The 26,043-nt window shown below is 44.1% G+C and overlaps 1 protein-coding gene across 2 annotated transcripts; it reads right to left on the bottom strand.

The window, feature by feature from the left end:
- Window positions 1–1,368: 1,368 nt before the first annotated feature.
- Window positions 1,369–24,168, bottom strand: LOC107385645 (SPRY domain-containing protein 3). 2 transcript variants are annotated; one of them, XM_015959681.3, is made up of 11 exons: window positions 24,049–24,168; window positions 22,909–23,058; window positions 22,716–22,791; window positions 10,393–10,517; window positions 8,596–8,728; window positions 8,309–8,497; window positions 6,182–6,331; window positions 4,379–4,436; window positions 3,469–3,582; window positions 3,247–3,389; window positions 1,369–3,170 (listed from the first exon to the last, which is right to left on the bottom strand). In XM_015959681.3, the coding sequence occupies exons 2-11, from the start codon at window positions 23,037–23,039 to the stop codon at window positions 3,036–3,038; spliced, it is 1,254 nt and encodes a 417-aa protein (XP_015815167.3). In that variant the 5' UTR covers window positions 23,040–23,058; window positions 24,049–24,168; the 3' UTR covers window positions 1,369–3,035. The 2 variants fall into 2 exon arrangements, with proteins under 2 accessions (XP_015815167.3, XP_015815168.3); XM_015959682.3 differs by having other exon boundaries at window positions 24,011–24,157.
- Window positions 24,169–26,043: the final 1,875 nt, after the last annotated feature.

Genomic DNA, 26,043 nt, shown 5'->3' with positions numbered 1-26,043 from the left:
CCCTGCTGGTATTTATTTACCATTCAGACTGGGGTTCATGGTGTGTTTATAACTTACCTATAAACTCAGTACACCAGGACCACCGAGTCAGTATTAAGCAGGAACATGGTGGTCATGTTAATGACTGATTTTTCCTGATTTTATTCATTGTGGAATTTCCCACTTCAACATTGTGTCCACATCATAAACATACATTCACCCACATTCCTTTACTAAGGATCTAGAAACCAGGAAGACCAGGATTTACTGTAGCTGGGTCAGAGTTCCTCTGCTGCATAAAAAGGATTTGTTTAAAAATCATTTCTTGGATTGACAGATCCGTCATCCTCAGATAAAAGTTGTTAGATGTTCAGGAAGCACAACTCAAGCCTTCCATGATCTGGAAACTACAGAAGCACCAGTGTCTGTCCTCTGTGAAGCCAGTAATCAACATGGACCCTAAGGGTGATGTCCAGGAAAGAAGCTCCTCCCTTTCAAGCTGGAGCTTTAGCTGTCCACGTGGACAAGAGAAACATCCTCTACAGAAAACAGACCAAGATGGAGCTATCTGACCACAATGACAAGGTGAGGCTTTCAAATGTAGAAACAAACTAAAGCATGGTGGTGGTAGCATCATGCTGTGGTCCTGGTACACCTCACAAAGTGGACACCGTCGAAGGGGATTAATTAGCTACTAGGCTACACACAGATTGAATCAGCTTGCTTATTACCTCAACTCTTCCCCATCTCTAGTAATTTTAACTCAAAGTTGAATGTTTCTTACGCTGCATCTCCACTTAGCCTTTTTCTGATTCTTAATCAGAAATTAATCTGTGCATTTTATTTGGTCTAAATGTGTGTATTTTAATTGTTCTGTCACATTGATTTGAACGTTCTCGCTACTGGAAACCACATTGAATTCTCTGTGTATGAAATGTGCTGTATAAATAAAACTGCCTTACTTTGTTCTAATTCTCCAACTTCACCTGAAACCATGAGAGATGAAAAAGTCAGACATGATTTCAGGACAATGACCCTAAACATGCATCAGAACTGGTTTCTGATTGGATAAAGTAGACTAGCATCAAGCTTCTGGACTGGCCTTCACACAGCCCCGACTAGGCTGAATGAAATCTGGGTTTGTGTCGAGAAACCAGCTGTTGTTTTTTTTTAAATCACGAAGTCATTGAGATTGTATGATCAGTCTATCATGTAAAAAAAAAAAAAAAAAAAAAACAGCTTCATTAAAATCACTAAAAGCCCCAAATTAAAGTAACGGAGCTGGTGAACACGCTCAGGATCAGTTTATTTAACCCAACGATAAAAATCTTCACTGGAAATCAGAATAAAAACACGTGTAATCAAATGAGTTCAGACTGAAGATTCACCTAAAGTTTAAATAATTTATTAACATTTTTGGTTTGATCATTTTAAATGTGAAAAATACAAGATGTGAACAAAGAATAAAAACAATGCAGATAGTTAACAGAAGACTTCTAAAGGTTCACAATTAACTTCATCACCAAACTGAGAAAGACAAAAAATATTTATCAGAATTTGAAGAAACTAATGAACAAACCCTCTAGAGTCCAGGCCAAACCGACTGTAAACCAAACCAGCTCTCAGCACACAGATAGCAGCAACTCTGTAGGAAACCAACCGGGGGGAGGACATCTTCCATGCAGGGAACATTTAGGGTTAGGAGGGTAAATATTCCTGCCAGGTGTGGAACCCACCAAGGATCTGGGCACCGACCCTCATCATCTGCATGGATAAACGCCTGTTTTTAGCACTATTTGTGTCAAATGTTTCATAAAAGAAGAAGTCTTCATGTTTCACAGATGCATTCTGTTTAAAGGCAGCCCGACTCGCTAAGACTCAGGAGTGAGGAACGCTCTGAAACGCCTGCAGCCTGTGCACAAGGTTTCACAAGTTACAAAGTACAAATGTTTTCAAGTTTGACAAGAAAGAAACACAAAAACAAAAGATTGTCAACAACAGTCCTTGGATTTGTTAAAAAGTGGGAAACAGTGGCAGTAAGAATACAAGACGATTCCATTTAAAACAGTTTTGGCAATAACAACAGCTGAATTCAAACTAAACAAGTGATGGCACATGTTCCAAACGCAAAGAACCCTAAACGTTTACTCATCATTTCCAACGTACCTGAGAGCAACACACATCTTTACAGTATGGCTTTAATTTCAACATACAATCAAATGTTTTCATGTTAAACTAGAGATAAAAGGACAGCTCTGTAGTGATTAGCCCTTAGTTCTTGTCCCGACGAGTCAGAGGTTGTCTGGTATCGTTTTGCTGTTTGGATGAATAAATTATTGCCACAAACACAGAAGAATAAAACATTTTCAGACACTTTAACCGTGTTCAGCTGGAGTGGGTTTGTCAATATCAACTCTGACTTCTAATAGGATCCTTTTGATTTATGTTTTATTACCAGTTTGGTTTAAATTACACCAACCGAAATAGGGGTTTTATAGCATGAGAACAAACGTTCAGCTGGATTTTTCCAACTGAAATCTGCTCACATGAACATGGTGTTCTCAGGGCGCAGCTTTCGCTTCTTCTAAATGAGTCCGGCTTCGTTCTAGGACTCCGACCCAGACCAGCTGCTGTTTTATGACTCTCTGACCACTGAGTGTCAGTAACACTCCATCAGTCTAAGCTCACAGAGCAGAGACGCTGCAGCCTGTCAGGTCACGTTAGCTGCTTTGCATTATTATTGCTTATAAAAGGATCCTTTTGTTAGCTGAGCTCTGCTCTACTCAGACTTTTACATTCACTATTCAGGTGAGAGGCAAGTTTTGGCATCCTACTAAATCTCCCACCGAGTGACTAAATGATCTATAAGCCACCAGTATAAAATATTTTTAAAATAAAGCACTATTATTGGCACAAGTGTAGTAATGACATTATCTTGATCACTCTTTATAACATCTGCCAGCATGTTTAGTGATTTTTCATTCTCCTCTTTTAATAAAGTGACACTTTGGAGCTTTTTGATGTAACTGTCTTGTTCCCAGAGGCGTTGCTCTGATTTAGCCACTGAGGGGGTGCAGGTCCACCCTGACCTTCTCACCAGTGCTCATCATACCAACAGTGGGGTAGAAGCCTCCCGCTGGTAGGGACACCTGCCGTCTCCCCACCACCTTCCCGTTACGAGTGAAGAACACCTGATGGAGAAATCAAACTGAGTATTTAACTTATGAGACACTCGTTTCACTTTCCTGCACTGTGACAGCATCTCACCATGACCTTCCTTCTCTCTAAATCATCTCCTTCTTCTACCTCCTCCTCCTCCTCCTCGTCATCTTCGTCATTGTTTGCGTACAAATCATTCTGAACCCCCCTGGGCTTTGGAACCACATCCAAGTCCCATTCGTCTGGATCGTCTGGAAGAAAACGGCCAGTCGGTTAACATGTTGAGTGGGGCTGGTCAGGAAATAAACAAATATTAGGACGTTCACCCACCGTCGAGGTTAAAGTCACGAGGGAACATGATGCCACAGCCCATGATGTCTCCTTCAAAACAGCGAGGTCCAAAAGGGTCTCCGACCCCACTGCCGTGGAACAACTTCCCATCATCTGTAGGAGGCAGGTTTTAGACCTTCATCATCATCATCATCGTTTAAACACAGAGATGGAACCATCATGTCACAGGAGGACATTTGATCATATGAACCGAGCTAATTGTTATCAACAATGAACATTTTCACTTGGACTTAAAGAAAATGGAGCTTCCGGCTCAGCTGGTGTGCATGAATTAAAACTTTAGGACAGCTACAGGAAACTCACGCAGGCCTTGAAATAAACACAAGTTAAATATGAACAATCCCAATTATAAGCAGATGTTTATAGTTTTCCGGTAAAAGAGAAAAAAATCAAACAGGACCCAGGAACTTTTAACTGTTTTAACAGTATTTAAATACCAGGATGTCCAAAGAGAAAAAAGGCCTGTGAAGAAAAAGACGCCAAATTTCCATAAAAGAAAATATCAACACCAGGTTCATAGTCGTGAACACAGAGAGACCCCCAAATTTCATAAGATCATCTTTTCCCAGAGCGCTAATGGAGGGTTTTCCTCCACACCCGTCTATTATTATCAATGACCTGAGCAAACATGAATCAATCAGAGTCGGAGGAAACAGACGAGCAAGTGGCTGCCACGCTGGACCAACTGAACTGTTAACCTGTGGGGCCGGTTCTCAGGCGTTCTCTCGGTTCTGTTTACATCCTTCTTGTTGCTAACCAGCCACTCGCATGTGATGTCATCCACCCAGTCTCCAAAACACTCTGGCTTCAGTTTTCAAGAGCTGCAAGCAAGAAGCTTCCCAACTGAAAGGGCTCCTCCATCAACAAGTAGGGGTCAAACATTTATTACCTGCGTGATAAGCTATGGATCCTCTGCTCCAACCTGGGTGTCTGTTTTTTGGATAGTCCTGGAAATCAAAAGAGAGGTTAGCTGATAGCATCAAACATACAAAGATTGGTAGTTCAAGAAGGTTTATAAACTCCATAACAAAGCAACAACAGGTACTGTCTGGGTAAAAGGGCCCAACACAGGTAAAGATACCCCTTAGGCCTGGAATAAGCTTGCTTTTTAACCTCGCGTTGGTGCAGACAGCACATACTTGCTGCTTCACTGCACGTAGTACTGCAGCGTTCCACTAGGGGTCACAGTAGAGACCAGCTATAGTCCCAGGTTTGTGGGGTACAACCATAACAAACATGGCGTCAATAGAAGAGATCGGTAATTGGACAATTTTGAGATCACAATAGAAAAAAAATACAGTAGTAGTATGAAAGACCTCTAAATCAGAGACGGGGTTACCACGGAGGTGTGTCTCGCTCCTTTTGTTAACTCCGCCTACTGGTTACTTGTATATTGCAGCTTGCGAACACGTGTTAACACTGAGGGACGCACACAAAAGGCGATTCAAATCAACGCAAGTTAAGTGAGGCAGGCTGCCATTTTAAACACGTGCATCATTAAAAGGCAAGTATAAGGAAGGAACAAAATAAACGGAAGAGAAAGAAATGCACCTAAAACAATCACTGATCGAGTTAGCATAAAGGTGAAAAAGACTGTGCTGTTGTGTGCTTTCATGACGCTTTTGTTAAGATCGTTGTAGTGAGACGTAAAGCTTCCCATCAGCACATTGAAGCATCCTACAGGAGAAAGGGGGGAACTAAACACCGAGAATGACCACCTGATGGATTTATAATCCTCCATCAAACCACAGACACGCCAAGAAAAACAGTTCCTGGAAAACAATCAGCCAAAATGACAAGACGCCTATTCTCCACAGTCTGACCCCGGGGGCGCGGCGTGCCACACACACCGTCTCCAACAACGCCAGAGAAGGGGACGATCTCAACGTCAAGGGCAATCATTTATCATCTTCCAGGCTGAGCGCGCAACCCCAGCTGGCGCAGCGGCGGTGCGACATCGATGACTGATGCTCGATCAATTAGAGCCCGATAGCTGAGAGCGGCGAGCACCAACATGCAACAGCAGAACAACAATAGCTGGGATTCAGATCAGTCATCCACGTGACACCATAACTGCACCATCAGCAATTACTGCAGGCTTTTATTTATATTAAACAGGATGTTCATGATGGTTTCATGCGAGGCTGAACGCGGCTGGCCGCAAATATTCAGCAAGGCTCGCTTCCAGAAAAAATATATCACTTGACACCTTTAAGTGTGCATAAACACCGAATACCTGAGACAAATTAATTAGGATGTTAACGTGAAAAAGTGCCTGAAGAGATTTGCTCTCTTTACCATTTAGCTGCACACTGACTTTGTTCTGCGGGAACAGATCAACAGATATTAGCTGAATCTAACAAAAACAATCAGATGTTCTCATCTCATCTCATCCAGAACGTTCCAGCTCTAGTTTACGTGATAGACTAACACCTAAACGGAACAACCTGCTTTGGATGGAAAACCGGACATGGGTGTAAAATGAGACAATATTTATTCAGTTGTTAGCTTTTCCTCTTTCGGTCATCCATCACTTACGCTGGAAACAGTGAGAGCAGCAGAGGGAGATGGCTGACGAGGCGCTCCGGGAGGAAAGAGAGGAGCTAAGCATACTGTAAATTATGCCTGTATGGGTGTCGGTGACATGTGATCATTACTGTGTTGACTAAACGCAGGAGGAGGAGGTGCTCACCCTGCGTGCCAGCCCCAGGGCGATGTAACACTTCTCTCCAGAGCTTGCGATCTCCAGCTCATAGTAGTGGAAGCGCGTGTTGAGAGGTCGGCGAGCCTGAGCCAAGCCCACGTCTACGATGCTCTTCCCTTTCCCTACGTACTCCAGCAGCTGCAAACGGGACACGTGTGAGACACGCATCAACAAGGACAATATCAGTTTAAATAGAAACCCCCAGACCCACAGCAAAATTGTGTCTTTATATTAAAAGTAAAGTCTTTACTATTTTTTAATTTGACTGATAAATAACATTTTTGACTTAAAAAGTCCTGCTTTATTTCCTTTGTTTTTTACTGATGAATTTAAATTAGAGGCTACTAAATCTTCTATTTATCACCTATTTAACCATTTTTATAGAAAAGCTGTTTATACTTCGGCGTGCCAGCTGAAAGACGCTAAACCAGAAGAGTTTATTCAAATTATCACAATGACTGCTTTGTACTTCAGTGCAGGTGTGAACATGCCTGGATTCGTACCGACATCACCACTGCCTCCACCATAGAAACAAATATAGGACACGATAAGATAACTTGTGTTTTAGTCCGGTTTCCCAAAGGAGAAAAGGAGAAAAAGTACTTTTGAGAGGCGACTGAATCCTACAACTAAAGTAAAACATGTTAATTTTTGACATCCAGCTTGACGCAGTGCGTTTACAAGCACATCTAAGTTGATCTAGCTTGATCTAAGGTTAAAAAAAAAAACGGAGAGCCTTTAACCCAGATTATATTTTAGTTAAAAAACCAAACTCTCAAATAAAGTTTGTTCCACTCCGGTGCAGTAGGTGGCGATGTGTGCCCTTTCGTGTTGGCCTTCTTCCGGTTAGTTTATACAGGGTCTCTGCACTTTTAAAGGAGCCAAATTTAAGACTTTAAGACCTTTTTTAAGGCCACTTTGACCAAATTTAAGCTTTTTTTTTTAAATTTAATTTAAGCTATAATTTCCAGCTATTGCCTGGAACCAGCGCTAACCACTTTGCGAACGTGGGATTAGCCATCCATTTACCATTAAACTTGCATTTCCCCATGGCGCAAGCTCCCGCTAGCTTAACCAGCTAATGTGCTCATTTAAAATAGTCCCCTTTCACAACCAACTGAATGTCTATGGTTCCGCTTACGCCAATGTCATACACAAAAAGTGCTGAACACTAACTAGAAATTCACTAAATTTTTATAAAAATAAAATAATCTTGTTTATTGGGTCTTTGGTAATTTATGACCTTTGGAAACTGTATTTAAGGATTATTTGTAATTTTTAAGAATTTTTAAGGCCTCAAATTTGGAAAAGCAAATTTAAGACTTTTTAAGGACTGGCGGATATCCTGTTTATAGCAACACAAATAGTAAACAAATGCTGGCGGGAGTGAAGCAGACGAAATTAAAACAGGAAATGCACAATGGCCGATGGAACGGACAAAAACAACTACGTACTGGCCTGTTTGATGGTGGCAGTGATTCCATCAGAAGACTGATTCCAAAAGTAACTGGTATCAGCTCGACTGAGTCGATTACATGCAGATGAAGTCGGGTTCCGACTGCTTTATCTGGGTGCTTCAGCACGATGAGGAAAATTTCGTCTCAGCAAGACTAACACGTTTACATGCAATTAAAAAAACAACTTTGGTTTATTTAGGGTTTGGTTTTCTGATGCGTATGTAAGCACACGGATCGTGGCTAGCCATAGGCTCATCTGTTTGATCTGAACTAATCTCTCTCTCCAAATAGAGGAAGCTCTGTCCACAACTGGTAAGATACTAATTAATAATAATCCCAAAGACCTGATTTTAAAGAAGTGAAATATCAGTTTAACATTTAAATTATACTATTGGAGTACTTTTACCTCTTTCTAGACCAGAATATTCTACAGCTCTTTCCCTTTCAGCCTCGATGCCTACAACAAGATGTGGGTGTGGTCACTGATGGAGTCTGAATGATCACATCCACTGATTGATGGGAAATAGGTTAAACTCCCTGCTTTTATTCTGCCACTTCCTTCTAGCTCGACTCTAGCCTTCAGTCTCAGCTGATTTAACCAACTGATCTAATTTAGCTCTGCTCCATCTGGAGGGACAAAGGATGCCCAAGGACTCACCGTGCCTGTCACTTTGATGTCATGGAGACGGGCCCAGTCCTCTTCATGACTATCAACTATCATCTGTCCATCATCATCCTCCGATCCCCACTCGGCGTTCAGCTCCAGGAGCACTTCTTCGCCTAACGAATGCATTCCCACAGCAGGGTAGAGAGCGTCGGGAGAGGCTGGGATTTCAACGCTGCCGATCTGGGCAAACATTCACATACGCTGTTGTTTAGGGAACCAGGAAAGGACGTACGAAAACGTTCTGCTGTTATGAAATACAAAGTCTTTAGGATACTTACTTCATCGCCATTTTTTGTGAAAAACACGCTTATCTGTCCATCATCAGAGTCCAGCGATATTCCACAACCGATTTTGTCACCTCTGCTGCACTTGGCACCAAACAGCTGCCCGACTGTGCTGCCATTATAGAGCCTGCAGCAAGGAAAGGATCTTATTCATCATTCATCCTTCCTTTTACCTCTGTCAGCTCCCAGATGTCTGCTCATCTTCTCAGCCAAACCAACCATATGGCACTACTTTTCAATATAAACTGATTCCACATCTATTGCCTTTTCACAAGCAGCTCAAATTTCAGGTATCAATGACCAGCTGATCTTTAAAGAACACAATGCAAGTTTGTGCCACTTTTCATTGTCTAGCATGTGAAAGATCAGGCTGTACTTAACCCAACACACCACCCAGCTCCAGGTGCAGCTTACTGCCGGAATCAAAAGCCACATTGTGGTGGCAAATCACGGTGTGTCTTTTGAAAGAACAGTAGCAGCACAGCTTTTTGTGCCATTCGTGCCACCACGCTTGATAGTAATATTACCGCCAGGCTGGACTTTTGATTAAAGATCACACCTTCGCGCAGCAGAAGGTGATGTCACGATAACGTGTGGAATGTACGCCGAGCCCTGGCCGACTACAATATTGTAAATCCTAGTAAAGTTCCTTTTGAATTCGTAAACAGAATCAGCTGAGATGCCAAACTGGAACGATGCACAGATCCAGGAACTTCTGGCTGTTAGAGCTGAAGCTCAGATCACTAGGGTACTGTGAGGGACAGAAAACTTGGCTTCAATCTGGATAAAAAACTAGTTACGGCTAAGCTAAAGGATGTCTGTGACAGCGCGGACACCACCCCCATTGCCTAATCTTTTTGGATAGAGTGATCGCGCCATATTACCACCACAGCCTAACCAGTAATGAATGACCAAAGGCTCTCTTATGCCACAGCAGTTCTGTGGCTAAGTGGCACCACTGTTTTTGAAAAAGGGCTTATGATTATTTCCCAACTTTACTGCAATGCCCTTCCAACTGGTCTACCAGTTTGTACAATGAAAACCTACACAACTTGTCCAGAACATGGCGGCATGTCTGGTCTTCAGTCAGCCTAAAAGAGCATGCACCACATCGCATCTCATTGCACGCACTTTTAGGAGCTAGTCTAAAAGAGAGGATCTTTTAGACTAGCTCCTACTTAGCACGCCCTTTACCTTCTACTCTACTGCACTCTCTCTGAACACCCTCACCCCTGTGTCACCTCTTATTGGTTTTCTTCCCTCTAACTAGTTTATCATTAGCTTCAAAGGCAGCCACTGTCTCATTTGTAAGTCACTTTGAATTAAATTGTGCCAGATCCATTAACAAGCCAATGCTCCAAAAAATACATGTAACTAAAACAATAATCTAAAAATGCACGTTTAGTCAGTGATGGCCTCTTCAGGAACTCCCCTGTGCTTGTGAGCCTCACATGATAAACGCTGATTCTCATCAATGGAGCTTTTTAAGAGGTGTCACAAAACTCTGTTTATTTCAGATCACCCCAAGCGAAACAAAAACACAAGACAAGTTTAGAAAACAAATATATGGTGATAAAGTTCTAAATGAATCCTGGCTCAGTGTATAGTTTCTCTGACCCATATTATTTATTTTAGTAGTTTTAGGCTGTGTTCCACGATAAAATAAACTTACGCTGGCATTAAAGAGATTTTTAGGTAAATAAGAAAAAGCTACGCAGGTGTTTAGGATTTTTCCTATGTGATTATGTAAGAATGTTCACGTCATAAAAAACAATAAACCTTTTTACATACTTGCCATCATCTGCATGAAAGGCCACAGAATTGGGTAACCAGCCCGGTTGATGGTCCAGTTTGTAGAGCTGAGGCACCAAACCGACAGCAATCATCCCCCTGACTCCAGTATCGATGATTGTTACCTGGAAAGACCCAACGTCAACATTACCGTTAAAAACACGAGACTAAACATGTCATCAACTATAAATGTTCCCTCTGTTAAGAATACATTTCCTCCCAAATACTTCCCTCAAATTCAAGATTGTAATCTCATCCAACTTTAATTATTGCCTGTTGTTGAAAGGTTAAAGGTGGGCATAGATGAGACAGGAATGCTCAGCTTCACTTTTCAATCCAATCTGAAAGTATGCGACATCCTATTGTGAAAGCCTTCAGACTGAAACCCACAGGTAAAAAAGCGGTTATCATAACTAAATACCAAAGGCATGACCTCAGCTCTTAGGAGCCCAACCTAGACACAATTAAACTAGAGCACTGCTGGAAAGTCTGAGGAGAGGAGAAGAAAAGGAAACAGTCAAACCTTTTCCCATGAGCTCACCACTAGGGTCCTGGGAGTCACAAAAATAAAATCTGTGACTTTCTCCAACATGTGGATAAGCCCGAGAATCTACAATCTGCACTCGTCGCTTACGGTTACAATAGTAACATAATCCCTAGGAAGTTGAGTCACAAGGATGAGCCACTCCAAAGTTTCAAACTTCACCCCATGTTACGCCAGGCAGGATGTGACGGTTAGGCGAGTTTTAACACGGTTTATTCAGAAACGGGCCGGATGTGTGTGGATCACAGTATGTAGACTACAGAGAAATGTAACTTATTAGGATATGTGAAACCATTCAGTCTGGGCAGAGATAACTGAGTCATGAGCTCCAACACGTCACCAGAAACAATGAAACTGATGAAACTGAAACTGGGTCTGCACCCGCTGTACACAAAGTGTGTGCATAGGGAGCATTAGTCTCCTCCCCTTCCCGTTGGCTTACTGGTCTCCTTGGCTCACAGCCATTTTTCTTCTCCTCCTCCTTGTGTGGTTTGATGATGTAGGTAACTTTTATCAGCCCATAGACTCCCATTCATTTTATATTAGGGGGCCCATGGATCAGAAGTAGAAGGGCATGACTTGGGCTCCCTATTGACAAGAATCTGGTGATACAATATAGGTCACAATACAAGGGGAGACAATAGCGAGAAAGGCCAGATGATATTTGCAATTTTTAACTCATTGGCTGACAGCCGTTATCTGAACAGAGAGCCCCTGACTGCCAGGGTTTCTGAGCATTTTTGCTCTTTTTTGAAAAGTCGCAGAATATTGCGTTCAGTGATCATGTAAACACCAAAACTACCAAAAGAAAGAGTAGATTCACTTCTTTCATCAGGAAAAAGCAGCTTGTTTCTAGCCTTTTCTGTTTCTTGCACAATCCATTGTTGAAGTGGGAGCTGCAGAAGCTTTTCCGGTTTGTGCCTCGCCGTAGGCATAGCGGCGTCCCAAAACAATCCCCTAATTCATGGATTGCCTTCTTCATGATCATCAGGGGTTTTCCTGGCTCAAATTGAGGCAGAGGTGGTACCACCCTGACCATGTGCCAGCACATGCATACTCTGTGCATTCAACTGCCTCACTTTTTTAAAAGCAAAATATTCTAAAAGGCTCAATAATATTCATTAGATTGGTGTTTAGTTCCCTTTTTCCCATCTGATATTTATAGTTAAAAATATTTTTAAATTTTTGACCTACATTTCAGTAACATTTTAGGTTTGTATTAATAACACTCATCTTAGTCAAAATGACACATAAATATATCCAGTAAAATATAATGAATTTCATTAACATGCATTTGTATTGGAAATGGTAATAACATTTAATTTCTGCTGCTAACAATGTAATGGTGACATGTCTATTATATATGGGTTGGCAATAATCCAGTTTAAATAATGTTCCAAGATAGAAGCGTTTGTGAATTATATACTACAACTGCTTGCCGTAGACTTGTAGCAGTAATGTGACTCGTATCTGCAGTGGTTCTGATCCATAGCGCTGCAGGATGCAGAACAAACAGGATGGTGGGGATTTTCATCCGCTTGTAGAGTTTAGTCTTTTTCATCATATATTTTTCTGTGCACCACTTGATCGTGAGACTTCTACCTGTTAGCTTTAGCATTAGCCAATCTGCGTGTAGCTGCCCTTTTGATCCCAAACTTTAGACCGGTTCTGCCTTCGTGCCTTCGCTGGTTCCTTTATTTTCCTCCACTGCACCCAGATTACCACACTGTGCGCCAGTAAAAAGCATTATTCTTACATGTAACCTTTTCAATAAAGTTCTGGGGAAAATAGTAATTCAAAGATGTTGCACCAGTGATACGTTCAAAAATAGACAGACACACAGTTTTTTTTCGTCATACTGTACAGCCCCGCTCTGATATGGAAGAGCCTGGGGGAAAATCAGGACGTCAATAGCACCAACCATAGATATGCACCAACCAGCGAGAAAAGCTATTTTTGATCTTTTTCTGCAGCGGTTTTAGCGCTTTTCGGTGCACCGCTGCTGATACAGCGCCCCTACAGTGGCGCAATGCTGCAACTGCAGTTAAAATAACATCCATATAGCTGGGGGCTGAGTGAAATCAGGCTGGGGCGGCACTAAATTAGCTGGAGGCGGCCGCCACTCAAATTTGAATGCAGGAATAACCCTGATCATGTGACGTGTCACTGACACACACACACAGGTGAAAATCAACTTTAGAGGCCTGATGTTTACTCTCAAGGTGCGGGAGCTCGTTCCCAAGCCCGCCCTGTTACAAAACGTAATTGACAACTTTAGTCGTCAATGGCAGTGAATGAGTTAAGACTGAATTGAATTGTGCTTCACTTTGAATAAAAGCATCTGCCAAATAAATAAACATAAGTGTAAATCTCAGGCTAGAAGTTCCCAAGACACATGCAGTGTTACTGCGAGACCTCGTTCTGTCAGAATAAAAGTGAAATCCGCTGCCACCTAGCAGATAGAGTTTGAACTGCACCATATTAAACAAATACAGCAAATGTTTGCATGTTAAATTGTCAATAAAATATAGATGTGATGCTTACATCCCTACTGTGCACTCACTCACTCTAAATGCTTATTCCTCACTAAGGTTAATGAGTGCCGGTGTCCATCTCCACCATTCATCAGGCCAGAGCTGGGGACACCCTGGACAGATCTCCAGTTCATCACACAGACACAAAGAGACAACCAGTCTCACACACACACACACCAAACAATTAACCTAACATGTATGTCTTTGGTCTCTGGCAGGAAGCCGGAGTACCCAGACAAAACCCACACATGCATGGGGGGAACATGCCAAGTCCTTGCAGAAAGGATGCAGCTGGGATTGGAACCTGCAGCCTTCTTGCTGCAAGGCAACAGTGTTACCAACTACACCACCATGCAGCACAAAGTTCAAAAAGAGATGTAATAAAATCACAGGACTTTCATTTTTCACTCAAAAGTGTCTAGAAAGTTGTAATGGAGGCCCAGTCGACTGGTTTAGCCGCTCCTGCCTAACCCTTCCAACGCAGGGATACACATTCTGTCACACCCTGTCCTGTCTCCCCATTCTGTTCAGTCCTGTGTCCATATTAATTGCTCCCACCTGCCTCTCGTCTCCCAATCACCCAAGGTCCCAGCTTCTCCTGTATTTAAACCCTGTTAGTCCATTTTGTCTGGTTGGCTCATTGTTTCATTGTCCAGCGTGTGTTCACTATTAAAGACTCCAAACTCATTCTGGTTTGTCTGCCTGCCTGCTTCCCTCACTCGCGTGTGGGTCCTTGTATCTGCCTCACTCACCGGCACGCGCTGACAGAATGAGCCAACCCACTAAAGGATCCAGCGGGGAGATTCTCCCCTGGGAGTGCCTGCTCCAATTTCTCTCCTCGGACCACCGGCCAGCTTCTCCTCCTCCGGCGTCGCCTCGCCGCCGCCACCGAACTTCAGCCTCAGCGATCCTCTCCACCCTCCCGGAGCCAGATGAGAGGTTGGACTGGGAGACGCTGCCAGACTGCTCCTGCTACGTGGGCACCAGACTGGCTGTGTGCTCCCCCAGAGTTGGCCCACGGCGTGGGGAAGGATGCCGGGCTCCACCGCAACCCTGTGTCCCAGGACGGAGCCACGAGCTCGCCGCTGCCCTGGCTCGGCGCACCAGCTTGGACCCGCCCCCAGTCAGACTAGCAGTCCCGTCTCCGGTCCAATCAGCGCCTCTGTCATCTGCAGGCGGAGGAACCACGCCTACAGCCCAACTGACAGAGCTCGCCGTTCTCCAGGCGGAGCTTGGCCAGATCCGTCAGCTTGTCAGCCTCCAGGAGTCCCACCTGGACACCCTAACCTCCACGAATTACCAGGAGACGGTTCCGGTCCAGTCTGCAGCTCCCTCATCTCTTGGCCAAAGGATCGAATCCACAGTCCACCCAGCACAGCTTGCCGGTCTCCGAGTTGAGCTGGCCCAACTCCATCAGAGCCTCAGTCTCCAGGAGCTCCAGCTGGACAATCTATCCTCCCTGCTCTCCTAGTTTCTGGCACCACTAGTTCAGTCAGCTCCTGTCCCAGCGGTGGTCCCGGAGGTCGCACCACATCCAGTTCCAGCGGTGGTCCCGGAGGTCGCACCGCATCCTGTTCCAGCTGTGGTCCCGGTGGGTGCACCACATCGAGTTCCCGTGGTGGTCCCGGAGGTCGCACCACATCCTGTTCCAGCAGTGGTCCAGGAGGTCGCACCGCATCCGGTCCAGCCTGTCCAAGCGGTCCCGTCTGTAGCAACTCCTCCTCCACTCCAGAAGCCGGCGGTCCAGAAGCCGACGCCCCCAGACCAGAAGTCGACGGTCCAGAAGCAGACAGTCCAGAAGCAGACGGTCCAGAAGTCGACGCTCCCGGACCAGAAGTCGACGCCCCCGGACCAGAAGTTGACGCCCCCGGACCAGAAGTCGACGCCTCCGAACCAAAAGTCGATGGAGGTCGACGCCCCCAGTCCACGCCCTCTCCAGTCCTGAGGTTGACGCCCTCTCCAGTCCAGAGGTCGACGCTCTTTCCAGTCCAGAGGTCGACGTCCCCTCCAGTGCAGAGGTCGACGTCCCCTCCGGCCCAGTGGTGGACGCCGCCGCCTCCGGCCCAGTGGTGGACGCCGCCGCCTCCGGCCCAGTGGTGGACGCCGCCACCTCCGGCCCAGTGGTGGATGCCGCCGCCTCCGGCCCAGAGGTCGACACCGCCGCCTCCGGCCTAGTGGTCGACACCGCAGCCTCCGGCTCAGAGGTCGACGCCGCCGCCTCCGGCCCAGAGGTCGACGCCGCCGCCGCTTACGGCCCAGGGGCCGACGACGACGCCTCCAGCCCTGAGGCCAACGCCGCCTCCGGCCCAGAGGTCGACGCCGCCGACGCTTACGGCCCAGGGGCCGACGCCGCCGCCTCCAGCCCTGAGGCCGACGCCGCCGCCTCCAGCCCTGAGGTTGTCGCCGCCGCCTCCAGTCCAGTAGTCAAAGACGTGTCCTCCGGCGTCTGCCTCCGGTCACCGCCAGTCCTGCCCTCACCAGGCGTGGGCACCCAAGAGCCCGTCGTCGCCTCCTCCTCTGCCACAGACGCAGACCTCCAAGAGCCCGTCGTCGCCTCCTCCTCTGCCACAGACGCAGGCCCCCAAGAGCCCGTCGTCGTCGCCTCCTCTGCCACAGACGCAGGCCCCCAAGAGCCCGTTGTCGCCGCCTCCTCTGCCCCAGGCGCAGGCCCCCAGGAGCCCGTCGTCGCCTCCTCTGCCCCAGGCGCAGGCCCCCGGACTCTACTGGTCCCTGCCTCCTCTCCATCGGTCCCTCTCGGCCCTCCCTCCGGTTCCCCCTCCTCCCGCCCTGCTCTGTGTTCCTGTGGGCATCTGGAATCAGCCATTTGAGGGGGGGGGGGGGGGGGGTACTGTCACACCCTGTCCTGTCTCCCCATTCTGTTCAGTCCTGTGTCCATGTTAATTGCTCCCACCTGCCTCTCATCTCCCAATCACCCAAGGTCCCAGCTCCTCCTGTATTTAAACCCTGTTAGTCAATTTTGTCTGGTTGGCTCATTGTTTCATTGTCCAGCGTGTGTTCACTATTAAAGACTCCAAACTCATTCTGGTTTGTCTGCCTGCCTGCTTCCCTCACCCGCGTGTGGATCCTTGTATCTGCCTCACTCATTGGCACGCGCTGACACATTCTATCAGGAATAACTACATTGGTATGACACCTGTCCACCTAAATCCGGCTGATGGCAAATTAAAATCAAACTAGGTCCTGCGGCCTGTGTTTTGATTTTGTATTTTTGATCAAAGACTAAAACTGCAGGGTTTCCCCCAGCGCTTTATAAGCCTCGCGACCCGCCAGGCTTTGCTTGCCCACCCGTCATGCTAAGCGTCATGCCCCGCCCCCCTCCCCTACTGTGTCCACTGACATGAACGGCGCAGCGAAACTAGAGCCTTCCATCAGCTGATACTGGTGAGAAACAGCAGCGGAACGTGTGCAACCAACCCACCCTCGCTCTCACAGAGGAGCGCTGCGGGGCGGAGCGTGCGACTCATTTTCTGGGGGAAACCCTGAACTGAAAACATGAATTTTACATTTTTTTTTTCAATCTGGTTAAAAAAAAAAAAACCTTTTTTTTGTAAACTTTGAGGTTTAGATGTTACAAAACTTCTCACGATAAAATTTGAATAAGGTTTTCAAACCAGGATTTTACATTAACTCAGTGCTTAATTTGAGCCGGAACAAGACCCAGGAACTATCTTATTTTGAAAGGACCGTTCTGCAACTGTCTGCTAGGATCCGGCAACTCATGCGACCAACTTGTTCTACACGCAGGGTTCAAATTACGGGTGAGCTAAAGGGATCCCGGCTCACCCCAAAGGAAGACAGGCGCCCTTGGAAGCTCTCAGCTTACACACCCAGGGGGAGCCCGAAAACGATTCTGGTTCTACGTATATTACATTATTTATGTGGACTCTCCAGGGATTATTTAGAGCTGAGAGGCGCAGAGCTCTTACGCGCTCCAGGCAAATGCGTCCTGAGCACGGCCACAGTAACATTTTCAAAGTTTCACCACCTCAAAACCAAATTTAACATGCGATCGCTTATGTCGGCTCATATCCTTTAATGATTTCTGTCTTTTATTTGTGTCTGATGCGTTTCACTGCTGCGGAGCACATCACATGTATCGTCCAGTGACTTCACCGACCGGTGCTGTCAGCGTGCACTCCGCTATATTTGTGGTAGGTGTATCTTTTTGAACTGCAGTTCAAAGGTAACTCATGAGGTGAAAATATATGAAGCCAGGTAGCAGTTTTTCTTTAGGATTGAGAGGAGATGCAGGAAGATAACAGGACAGAAAAATAGTCAAATAAAAACAAGTTAGTTTTTGTACCTGGTAGTAGGGCTGCAACAAACGATTATTTGGATAATCGATGAATCGGATGGGGTCTCGACACGATTAATCGATTAATCGGATTACATGGGGAAATTTTTAAAAACTGCTAGGGAAACGTTATTTCTCTCCTTCCTTCACTTTATTTAACACAACATTATTAGAAAACAGTTCAATAGCAGAAAAACAACATGCCATCACCTAAATTGTCTTATAAGGTGTATAGACAGAGACCCTAAGCTACATCTATCTGTGACCTAAAATGCTTGGTCCAATTAAACAGCTTAAGGGCAATTCTCATCTGTTTTGTTTTATCTCATCTGTAGACATTTATTATAACTGGGGATGTCAAACAACTAATTTTTAAATGTAATTAAACATAGGCTGTGAATTAATCAAAATTGATCACTATTTCCAAAAATGACAGAAAAAATAAGCTGTCACACACTCCATGGAAACTTTCAGAGAATCCACAAATAGTGGCTTTCAAATGGTTTTGTTACTTTTTGCAAGTTTAGAAAAGCAGCAGATGAGACAGCATGTCTGATAATTTAGTTTTTCATCTGATAATATTAGAACATGTCAGTGATGTCTGAGGGGCTTTTATAAACACTGTATAACTAACACTACTGGAGAGGGCATGAATTACACAGAGGCTTCTGGGGAGCCCAGTTATGGGGGGGGGGGGGGGGGGGCATTTTGCCTTGGCCCCAAAAATGTCTTGAAACGGCCCTGGGTGTGTGACTGAGTTTTGAAGGCGATCTGAATTGTATCAGATGTGTAAATACTACACGTGTATAACTTATTGTTTTTACTGGTAAAAACGTGTAGTGGAGATAAATCTACCTACATTTTACTTTTCAACACTTTGTTTTGTTTTCTTGTTTTTATTTAACTATATTTTCCTGTCCTGTCTGTCTCTCTTCTTCCTGCATCTCCTCTTAATTCTCCAGAAAAACTGCTGCCTGGATTCTTACTTTTTCACCTCATCAGTTACTTTTGAGCAGATCTAAGGGATCTCCTGACTGCAAAGCGCAGAGCGCGTTTTCGATGCTGCGTGAGGTGAAATCGCCGCAGCACAGGTGATGAGCTCCGCAGTAGCAGAGCGCTGCAGGCACAAATAAGACAGAAAATAGAGAACGTGCAGACATGAACGATCGTGTGCTAATTATAGTTTTTTGGTTGCGCCACTTTGAGAATGGGCCGTGCGCCGGAAGCAGCTGCCTGGAGCGCTGCGCAACAACACGCTGTGCCGCTCTCTGCTCAAAAGAGTCCAAAAATGATATAATATAGAAAACTTTTTTCCGGCTCCCCTGATGTGTAGGATATACAGCTCCCCCATAATTCGATCCCTGCTCCTGGATGAAAAGCCGGACATTTTCATCAATACAAGAACCCGCAGTCCGGACGCCCGGACAGAGAGTGAAAAGTGGACACGTCCGGGAAAAAAGGAACGTACGGTCACCATAGTCCTCATAAAGCGGGAAATTATAGATACAGTATTTTGCTCGTGCCCTGGGCCCTTTAGAGTTCGTGGGCCCTGGGCAATTGCTCAGTTAATCCGGCCTTGGGCGAAACCGGTTCGCAGCAGCTTGACTCCCCCCGCTCATCTAATAAGCGTCGCGCTCACGACTTTAGACTCTTTTTTTACGAGCTTAGGGCATGTCTAGCCTGTGTAAAAATCCGGGACTTGGATGAATCACTTTTGAAAAGTTTTTAATTTACCCGGAAACAGAGTTCTCTCCTTCCTCGCTGATGATCCCGACATGCTTGCGTTTAAGACGCTGCATCATCCCGTGCCATGCTAAGTCTGACCTAAACGTTGCAGGTAACGAATGTCTTCGCCTGATTTAACTGAAAATGCTCCCAAACTTTAAAAGTTTTTACTTTTTTGACTCTCGCTGCTTCTGCCATGTTCCTCTTCCAAACACCTGCCGGCTCTCCCTCGCGCTGATCTGCCGGCTCTCCCTCGCTCTGATCTGCCGGCTCTCCCTCGCGCTGATCTGTCTGCGCGCAACGGCGGGCGGGAAGGGGGGGCGCTTTTGGAAGAGTTGTGCGACACAACGAATCGATGACGCAATTCGTTGCCAACGCTTTTAGTAATCGATTTTCATCGAATTTATCGATTCGTTGTTGCAGCCCTACCTGGTAGCAACAAACAGACACCATTGAAGGTAATCAGAAGTGAGGAACAGAAAATGAAATAATTATTTTAATGTTTAGAGCAGCAGGAACTCTGAGAGGCTGCAGGCGCATCAGAATTTGCGGCCGCTGCGCAGGGGGAGGGCTGAAGCAGGGGAACAGTAAAGATGCAAAAACTACCATTATAGAAAGAAATGTGTGTTAACTTGAAAATGTGGGTGCAATTTTAAATTGTCAAAAACTCCAGCGAATCAACCCCCCACCCCCGTGCGTGTTGCGGCATCTGTTTTGCCTTTAGTGAACTTTGGTTTGACGTCACTATTTGCGTTACGGGAACGTTTCATTTACAAATTAAGCACTGCATTAACTCAACTATTCGGTGCACTTAAAATTAGAGCTGAAACAAATCATCGGAGGGTTTGATTTATTAAATTCGTCAAATTATTTTGTACGGATTCCAAGCTTCGTTAAATGTGCGCACCACAGTCTGAACACATTTTTGTGGCGCACAACGTGGTCATTGGTCAGTGGCAAAGACACAAACCATTGTCGAAGACTGAAAAGGTCTAAAGTTTGGGATCAAGCGTTAAAGAGGGAGTAACACCATGGGTGGAGACTAATTTCAACCGGACTTCCTGTTTGAAGAATACCTGAAAAAAAAAATGCTGCCAGGAGGACCGAGAGGGTGGCGCTGAGGCAATAGCCACGTTTACATGCGCATATTTAATCGGATTGAATGCCCATTCAGATTGAAAATTCTGCATGTAAACATGTCAATCAGAATATTCTGATCCGATTCGGCCCGATCGGATTGAAATTTCAATCCGATTGAGAGAGGTGGTTTATTCCGTTCTTCATTCCGATTGACGTGCATGTGCACAGCCATTCGGATTGTTGGGGTAAAACAATGCCCACTGCGCATGTGTGCAACAGCCAGCGGGCCTCTCCGCTGTCATTTGGACTGCCTGACTTCAAAAATGACGGTGTAATTAACAAGCGGCGGCTTTTAAATCCGACAACAAGCCGTCCCGTTTCAGTAATATTTAATTCAGAACTTGCATTTTGTGGAAGTAAAATAAAAATCTGATTATTGCACAAATCATTCGACAAAGATGTTCAAATCTTTACTGGAAATACGCAGGTTTATCGTGGGGGTTGCAGCGCACGGATCCCCGTTTCTGTCAGCTTTGAACACAGCAGCTTCTGCAGCAGGTGATGGAGACACGCTTGTAAAGAACACAGGATAATCTGGGTTTTACAGACCTGATTGGAGGCTGATGTTGGGTAGGAAAACGTCCTCGGTTAAATACTCTGGACGACAGTAAAGTCCGTGTTCGTTAAAAGCACGTAAACGCAGATGACCTGAGATGCGGTTCGTTAATGATGAACACAGGCTTCTAAACTTTCTGAACATCTTCTGTTATTTTGTTTGAACAGATTTTTCTCAACAGTTTCAGCTGATCGTCACATGTTATTAATAATAAGCCACAACAGAGCTCAGTAATAAAACATGAGGCTAACCCCCCCACCCCCCCCCACCCCCGCTCTGTGCCGCAGCGCAGCGCAACAGCTGTCAATTCAGACCTGCGGACCAGCTGATCAAGAGGCAGACATAACCCTCCCTTATTTTAATCAACAATAAAATGCAGCAAAGCATATATCTGCAGTTATTCACTGAAGAAAACGTAACTTCTATGAGCTAAATAAAAATATTAAATTGAATAAATGGATCAGGAAAGCAGGAAGAATGGTTATTTCTGTTTTTACATTTTTCTTTTCGTTTCATGGCGTTTGTTTACAATTTTTCTTTCGTGAAAGGCAACTCTGCGCATGCTCAACCTATTTAATCGGATTAAATGCTTGGTGCATATGTACGCACGGCATGATCGGATCATTTCAGTTCGTGTCCATGTGAACAGAGATTCGGAAACTCCGATCAACCAAGATTTCAATCGGATTGAGGAAATTAGGCACATGAAAACGCAGCTAGTGATTGACAGCACCCTCCTCAACTGCGTGCACTCTCAGAGTTTCTCGGTCGGAAAAATGAGTCATTAACAAGCGTGTGCACACGCGAGTGTGCACATGAGCACACACAAAGAGCATAGAAACTGACTGCAGGAAAGAGGATTTCCTGATCACTGCCATCACTAGGAGAAAGGGGAGGATGACAGGTTTTTTTTTTTAGGAGGCGAGCGTCTCCCTTTGCCAACTTGTCATATCAGCAGGTGAGTGGTTGCGCCAGGTGGAGGCGCGGCCGAGACTCAGCAGGAGTCCAGTGGGACAACATCACCCTGCAGCTATAGAGCAATCGGCTGTGGCCGATCCTAAATCCATGTGGGGCAGAGCTTTAACCTGATGATAGATATAATCACGGTTTTGGGATGAAATATTTTATTTTAAGTAAGTTGCACTAAACAGCAAAACTAATGTCTGTTAATATTTAGATGTGTCAGTTTGCCTGGGGTAAGTGATGTTAATACAAACCTAAATTGTTAATGAAATGTAGGTCACGTTTTTTCCATAAAATATTTATTAACTATAAATGGGAAAGAGGGAACTAGACAACACCAACTTAATACACATTATTGAGCCTTTGTTGTTTTATTTTCCTATTTGCTGGAGCGGACCACATTCTCATATCACTTGAAACGTCTCGAAAGAGAATATTAGATTAATCGACAGAGGATTCGATAGCTGCAGCACTAACTAAAAATGTACTCCAGTGAGAATTCAACCTTTATAGCTGAAATAAAATTTCAGAGAAATCAATTCTTACTTCGAAGTATCGGTTCCTTTTGGTCAAAGGCCTTGCTGCAACAAAACAGCCCACTTCATCTGCATTCCCATGATACCTATAAAAGAAAGGACATTAGTTATATCAGCATAAACCATGCAATTCTGAACTCTGACTCAGCAGAAAGAAATGTATGACCAATCGGCTTCTCCACTTTCAGCAGCAATGCTCCTACCTGAGTACATCTCCATCTCTCAACATCCTCTTGAGTCGCTCCCGATAACGCACGGCTCGGACCTCACGAATCTCTCGAATTCGCCTCCTCCAGTTCATTAAGCGATAATGAAGAAGGTTTATGTCGTCCATGTCTGACAATCATTCCACTCTGGAAAACAAACAAACAAAACATGACCTTTGACCAAATTTTATCACCGCTTGTTATGAGTTAAAGAGGAAACCTGCTTTGGGGTTGCATTCACTGATGATTCATCTCACAGTGTAACAGCACAGTTCATTTCCAAAAAGACAGGTAATGAAGTTGACCACAACAGAATCACTATTGTTCTCCGTCAACAAGAGGGCTGCAGATTAGATCCTCAGGACAAACCCTTCCCATGAGGAGGTTGTGGTTTCACATTCCCATTCATTCCCACATTCTTGAAACAAGTTAAAGCCTACATATAGGCTTGACATTGCCAATGGATGTCTTTTGGTGGTCAGATTTATCATTCAGGTGTCAGAGCAAACCAAAACCTTCTCAAAGTCTGCCTTAATATAACACTTTTTCTTTTATTCTGAAAATCTAAACACCATAAAAATATCAACTCAGAACACAACCTTATTGTGACAAATAGAATTTACATTTTTATCAACATGTTATTGTTTGATACAAGTATCTTTAAATTACAGGGTAGTATGGTGCAATCATATTTTACCAAACAATTCTAATAATTCTGATACAACTTTTAATGTTGCTGAATAAATAAACTGAAATGTTTTTACTTCAGTCAACAAAGGCGTCTGTTACGAAGCTGTAACCACCTGAAACTGTTCTTAAATATACAGGAACAATAAATAAATTATGATTTAATCTAAAGACAGAGGTCTAATGTCAGTTGAATTCAAAGTTACGTGAAGTAAAAAGGCAAAATTACACTCGAATTTTTGTTTAATTAGCTGCATGTTACCATGTGTAGTTTAAACAATTACGAGCTTCCTTGAACTCAGCATCGTAAAGTACACGCAGGACTCTTGGCCGGTTAGCCATTCTCAGACGTAACCGCGCTGTGTGGTAAAATATATCGTGTTACCCTTAAAATACTAAAGAGTGTACACACACTACTCAAAGTCTCCCCTTTCAGCGTTGATTCCTTACTGTTCGATAACTTGTAATCCGTCGTTCTTCGGTTTTTCTTCCTATTTTTAGGAGGTGAACTCTTTCGCTTTATGCCCAGTATGTACAACCGGAAGTCCCGCCTCCTCGACCAATCAAATGAGAGGAAATATTAACCCGTGCGCGTCATTTGGAAATCTAGGATGTCCAAAGAAGATCCCGCCTTTTCTCGCCTCTGATTGGCTGGAAGGGCTCTTCTACGATTGGTTATTTCGTGTAAGAGGAAACAGTTTTACCTCGCTGCAGGTTTTTATGATTACAGCCAGATCTTGAGGAGTTTTTTTTTAAAGAAAATGTGAATTCATCGCTATAATAAACACCCTTTCCTGTTTAGCAACAAACCAGGTTCAGTTTCTTTCATAAAAGAGCCTGAATAACATCAAATGTGAACTTGTAATAATTCTTGTAGCATTTTATCACACTGTAGACTGACTTTATATCTGTTGGCTCTATTGGGGTTATCTTATTACTTCATTATTAAGCTATCCTGCTTTAATAGGTTAAGGCTGTTTACAAGTTAGAGCACACCTCTCATCATCAGATTAAATGTGTATCATTCAATCAAAAATTAAGTTATAGCTGATTATGATTTAGACCTATTTTTCACCAGTTTTCATTATTCTAGAGAAGAAACAGACCTGATGCACACAGCTTGGCAGAATAGGGAAGTTTTATTAAATGTCATACCCAGGTAAGGCACATATGTTTATCCTATGCACTCTAATGCTTCAGAGCCAAGATAAATAAAGTAAGTCCAACAGTTTGATAAATGCAACAAGATTTCAAATTCACATTTTACGTTTTTCTGTTTTTTATGGAACATAAAATATTTTGCACACCAGGACAGAATGTTTATTATAGCGCTAAGTTCACACTTTCTTTACTAAACTCCCCAAAACAGCTTTCTGCTGGTGGCAGAAGGACACAGTCAGCACTGAGCTCTTTCTACAGCTAAACTCTTGCTGTCAAACGAAATAGCCAATCATAGTAGAGCCTTTCTAGCCAATCAGAGACGAGAAAGGCGGGATCTTCCTTGGACATCCTAGAATTCCAAATGACGCGGGGCGCTGCCACGTCCGCTTTATGATTTTATTTTATTTTATTTTAACAACAGTTTTATTTATTTTTGATTAAGATATGTAAATCTATATATAAAATTTGATAAACAATTTTAACGTAGTCTCTCCCCGATTAGGTTTATGTTCTCATAAAGTTCCGTCTTCTAATGTAATGTGAGTCATTCTCTGGAATTTGCTGGCTAGATATTTAGATATTTTTATCCATTATTTATTAATTACACAAGTTTTTTTTCCATTTTAGTCACTGAGCTTTCAACGAAACATCATAAACCTCAATTCCTCTTTATCTCAGCATTTAAATGCTGTGAACTCACTCTGCGAACAGAAGCTGCTGTTTTGAAATAAAGATACCATCAATAGGAAGTATGTTAAAATGTTCTATAACTATAACAAGAGTAGAAATTGTGCCTTTCTAACATAATGAAGTAATTTATTGGAACTCCAACAATGTTTAATAGCAGTTTTTTAGAGGTTATGTTAAAATATGCTTAAAAAATAAAACCTACATGAAAAGTGTTGGTTCAATAGAAGAACTTGAAATTATATCTTTACTTTCATACATGTAATGGTTGTACTTTGACTTGTTTATCACATTAAAGCTGTTCCTCCATAAATAAATGACCCCTTAAGAGGGGAAAAGCAGAGCAACGGAGCAGCAGACACCGTGATAAGCTGTGATTTATGAGTGTAGAAAACATTACAGTGTCCAGGATGACAGACAGCAGCTGGTATGAGCGTGTGTGTGTCAGAGTCGTGTCGAAGGGGTTGGGTGCTCAGCTGTGTGGAAATGAGAGGGAAAGCTAACACTCTCCATCATGAACCCTCCCATACCTTTGGGCTCTTTAAAAGGTGCTGCCAGTGGTGTCTGTCTGCCTTATCATCACTTAGTCTGAGGAAA

Source organism: Nothobranchius furzeri, chromosome 3 (genome assembly GCF_043380555.1).
Source record: "Nothobranchius furzeri strain GRZ-AD chromosome 3, NfurGRZ-RIMD1, whole genome shotgun sequence".
Lineage (NCBI taxonomy): Eukaryota > Metazoa > Chordata > Actinopteri > Cyprinodontiformes > Nothobranchiidae > Nothobranchius > Nothobranchius furzeri.
Note: the sequence above shows the minus strand (reverse complement) of the source record. Positions and strands in the feature narration are given on the sequence as shown.

Bases quoted from the DNA above. Each gene is read 5' to 3' on its own strand.
- LOC107385645 (XM_015959681.3), bottom strand. From the start codon at position 23,039: ATGGACGACATAAACCTTCTTCATTATCGCTTAATGAACTGGAGGAGG. The intron at 4,437-6,181 runs GTGAGCACCTCC...TTTGATTTCCAG, and splicing joins CCCTGGGGCTGGCACGCAGG to GACTATCCAAAAAACAGACA. The intron at 3,171-3,246 runs GTGAGATGCTGT...TTTCTCCATCAG, and splicing joins TAGAGAGAAGGAAGGTCATG to GTGTTCTTCACTCGTAACGG.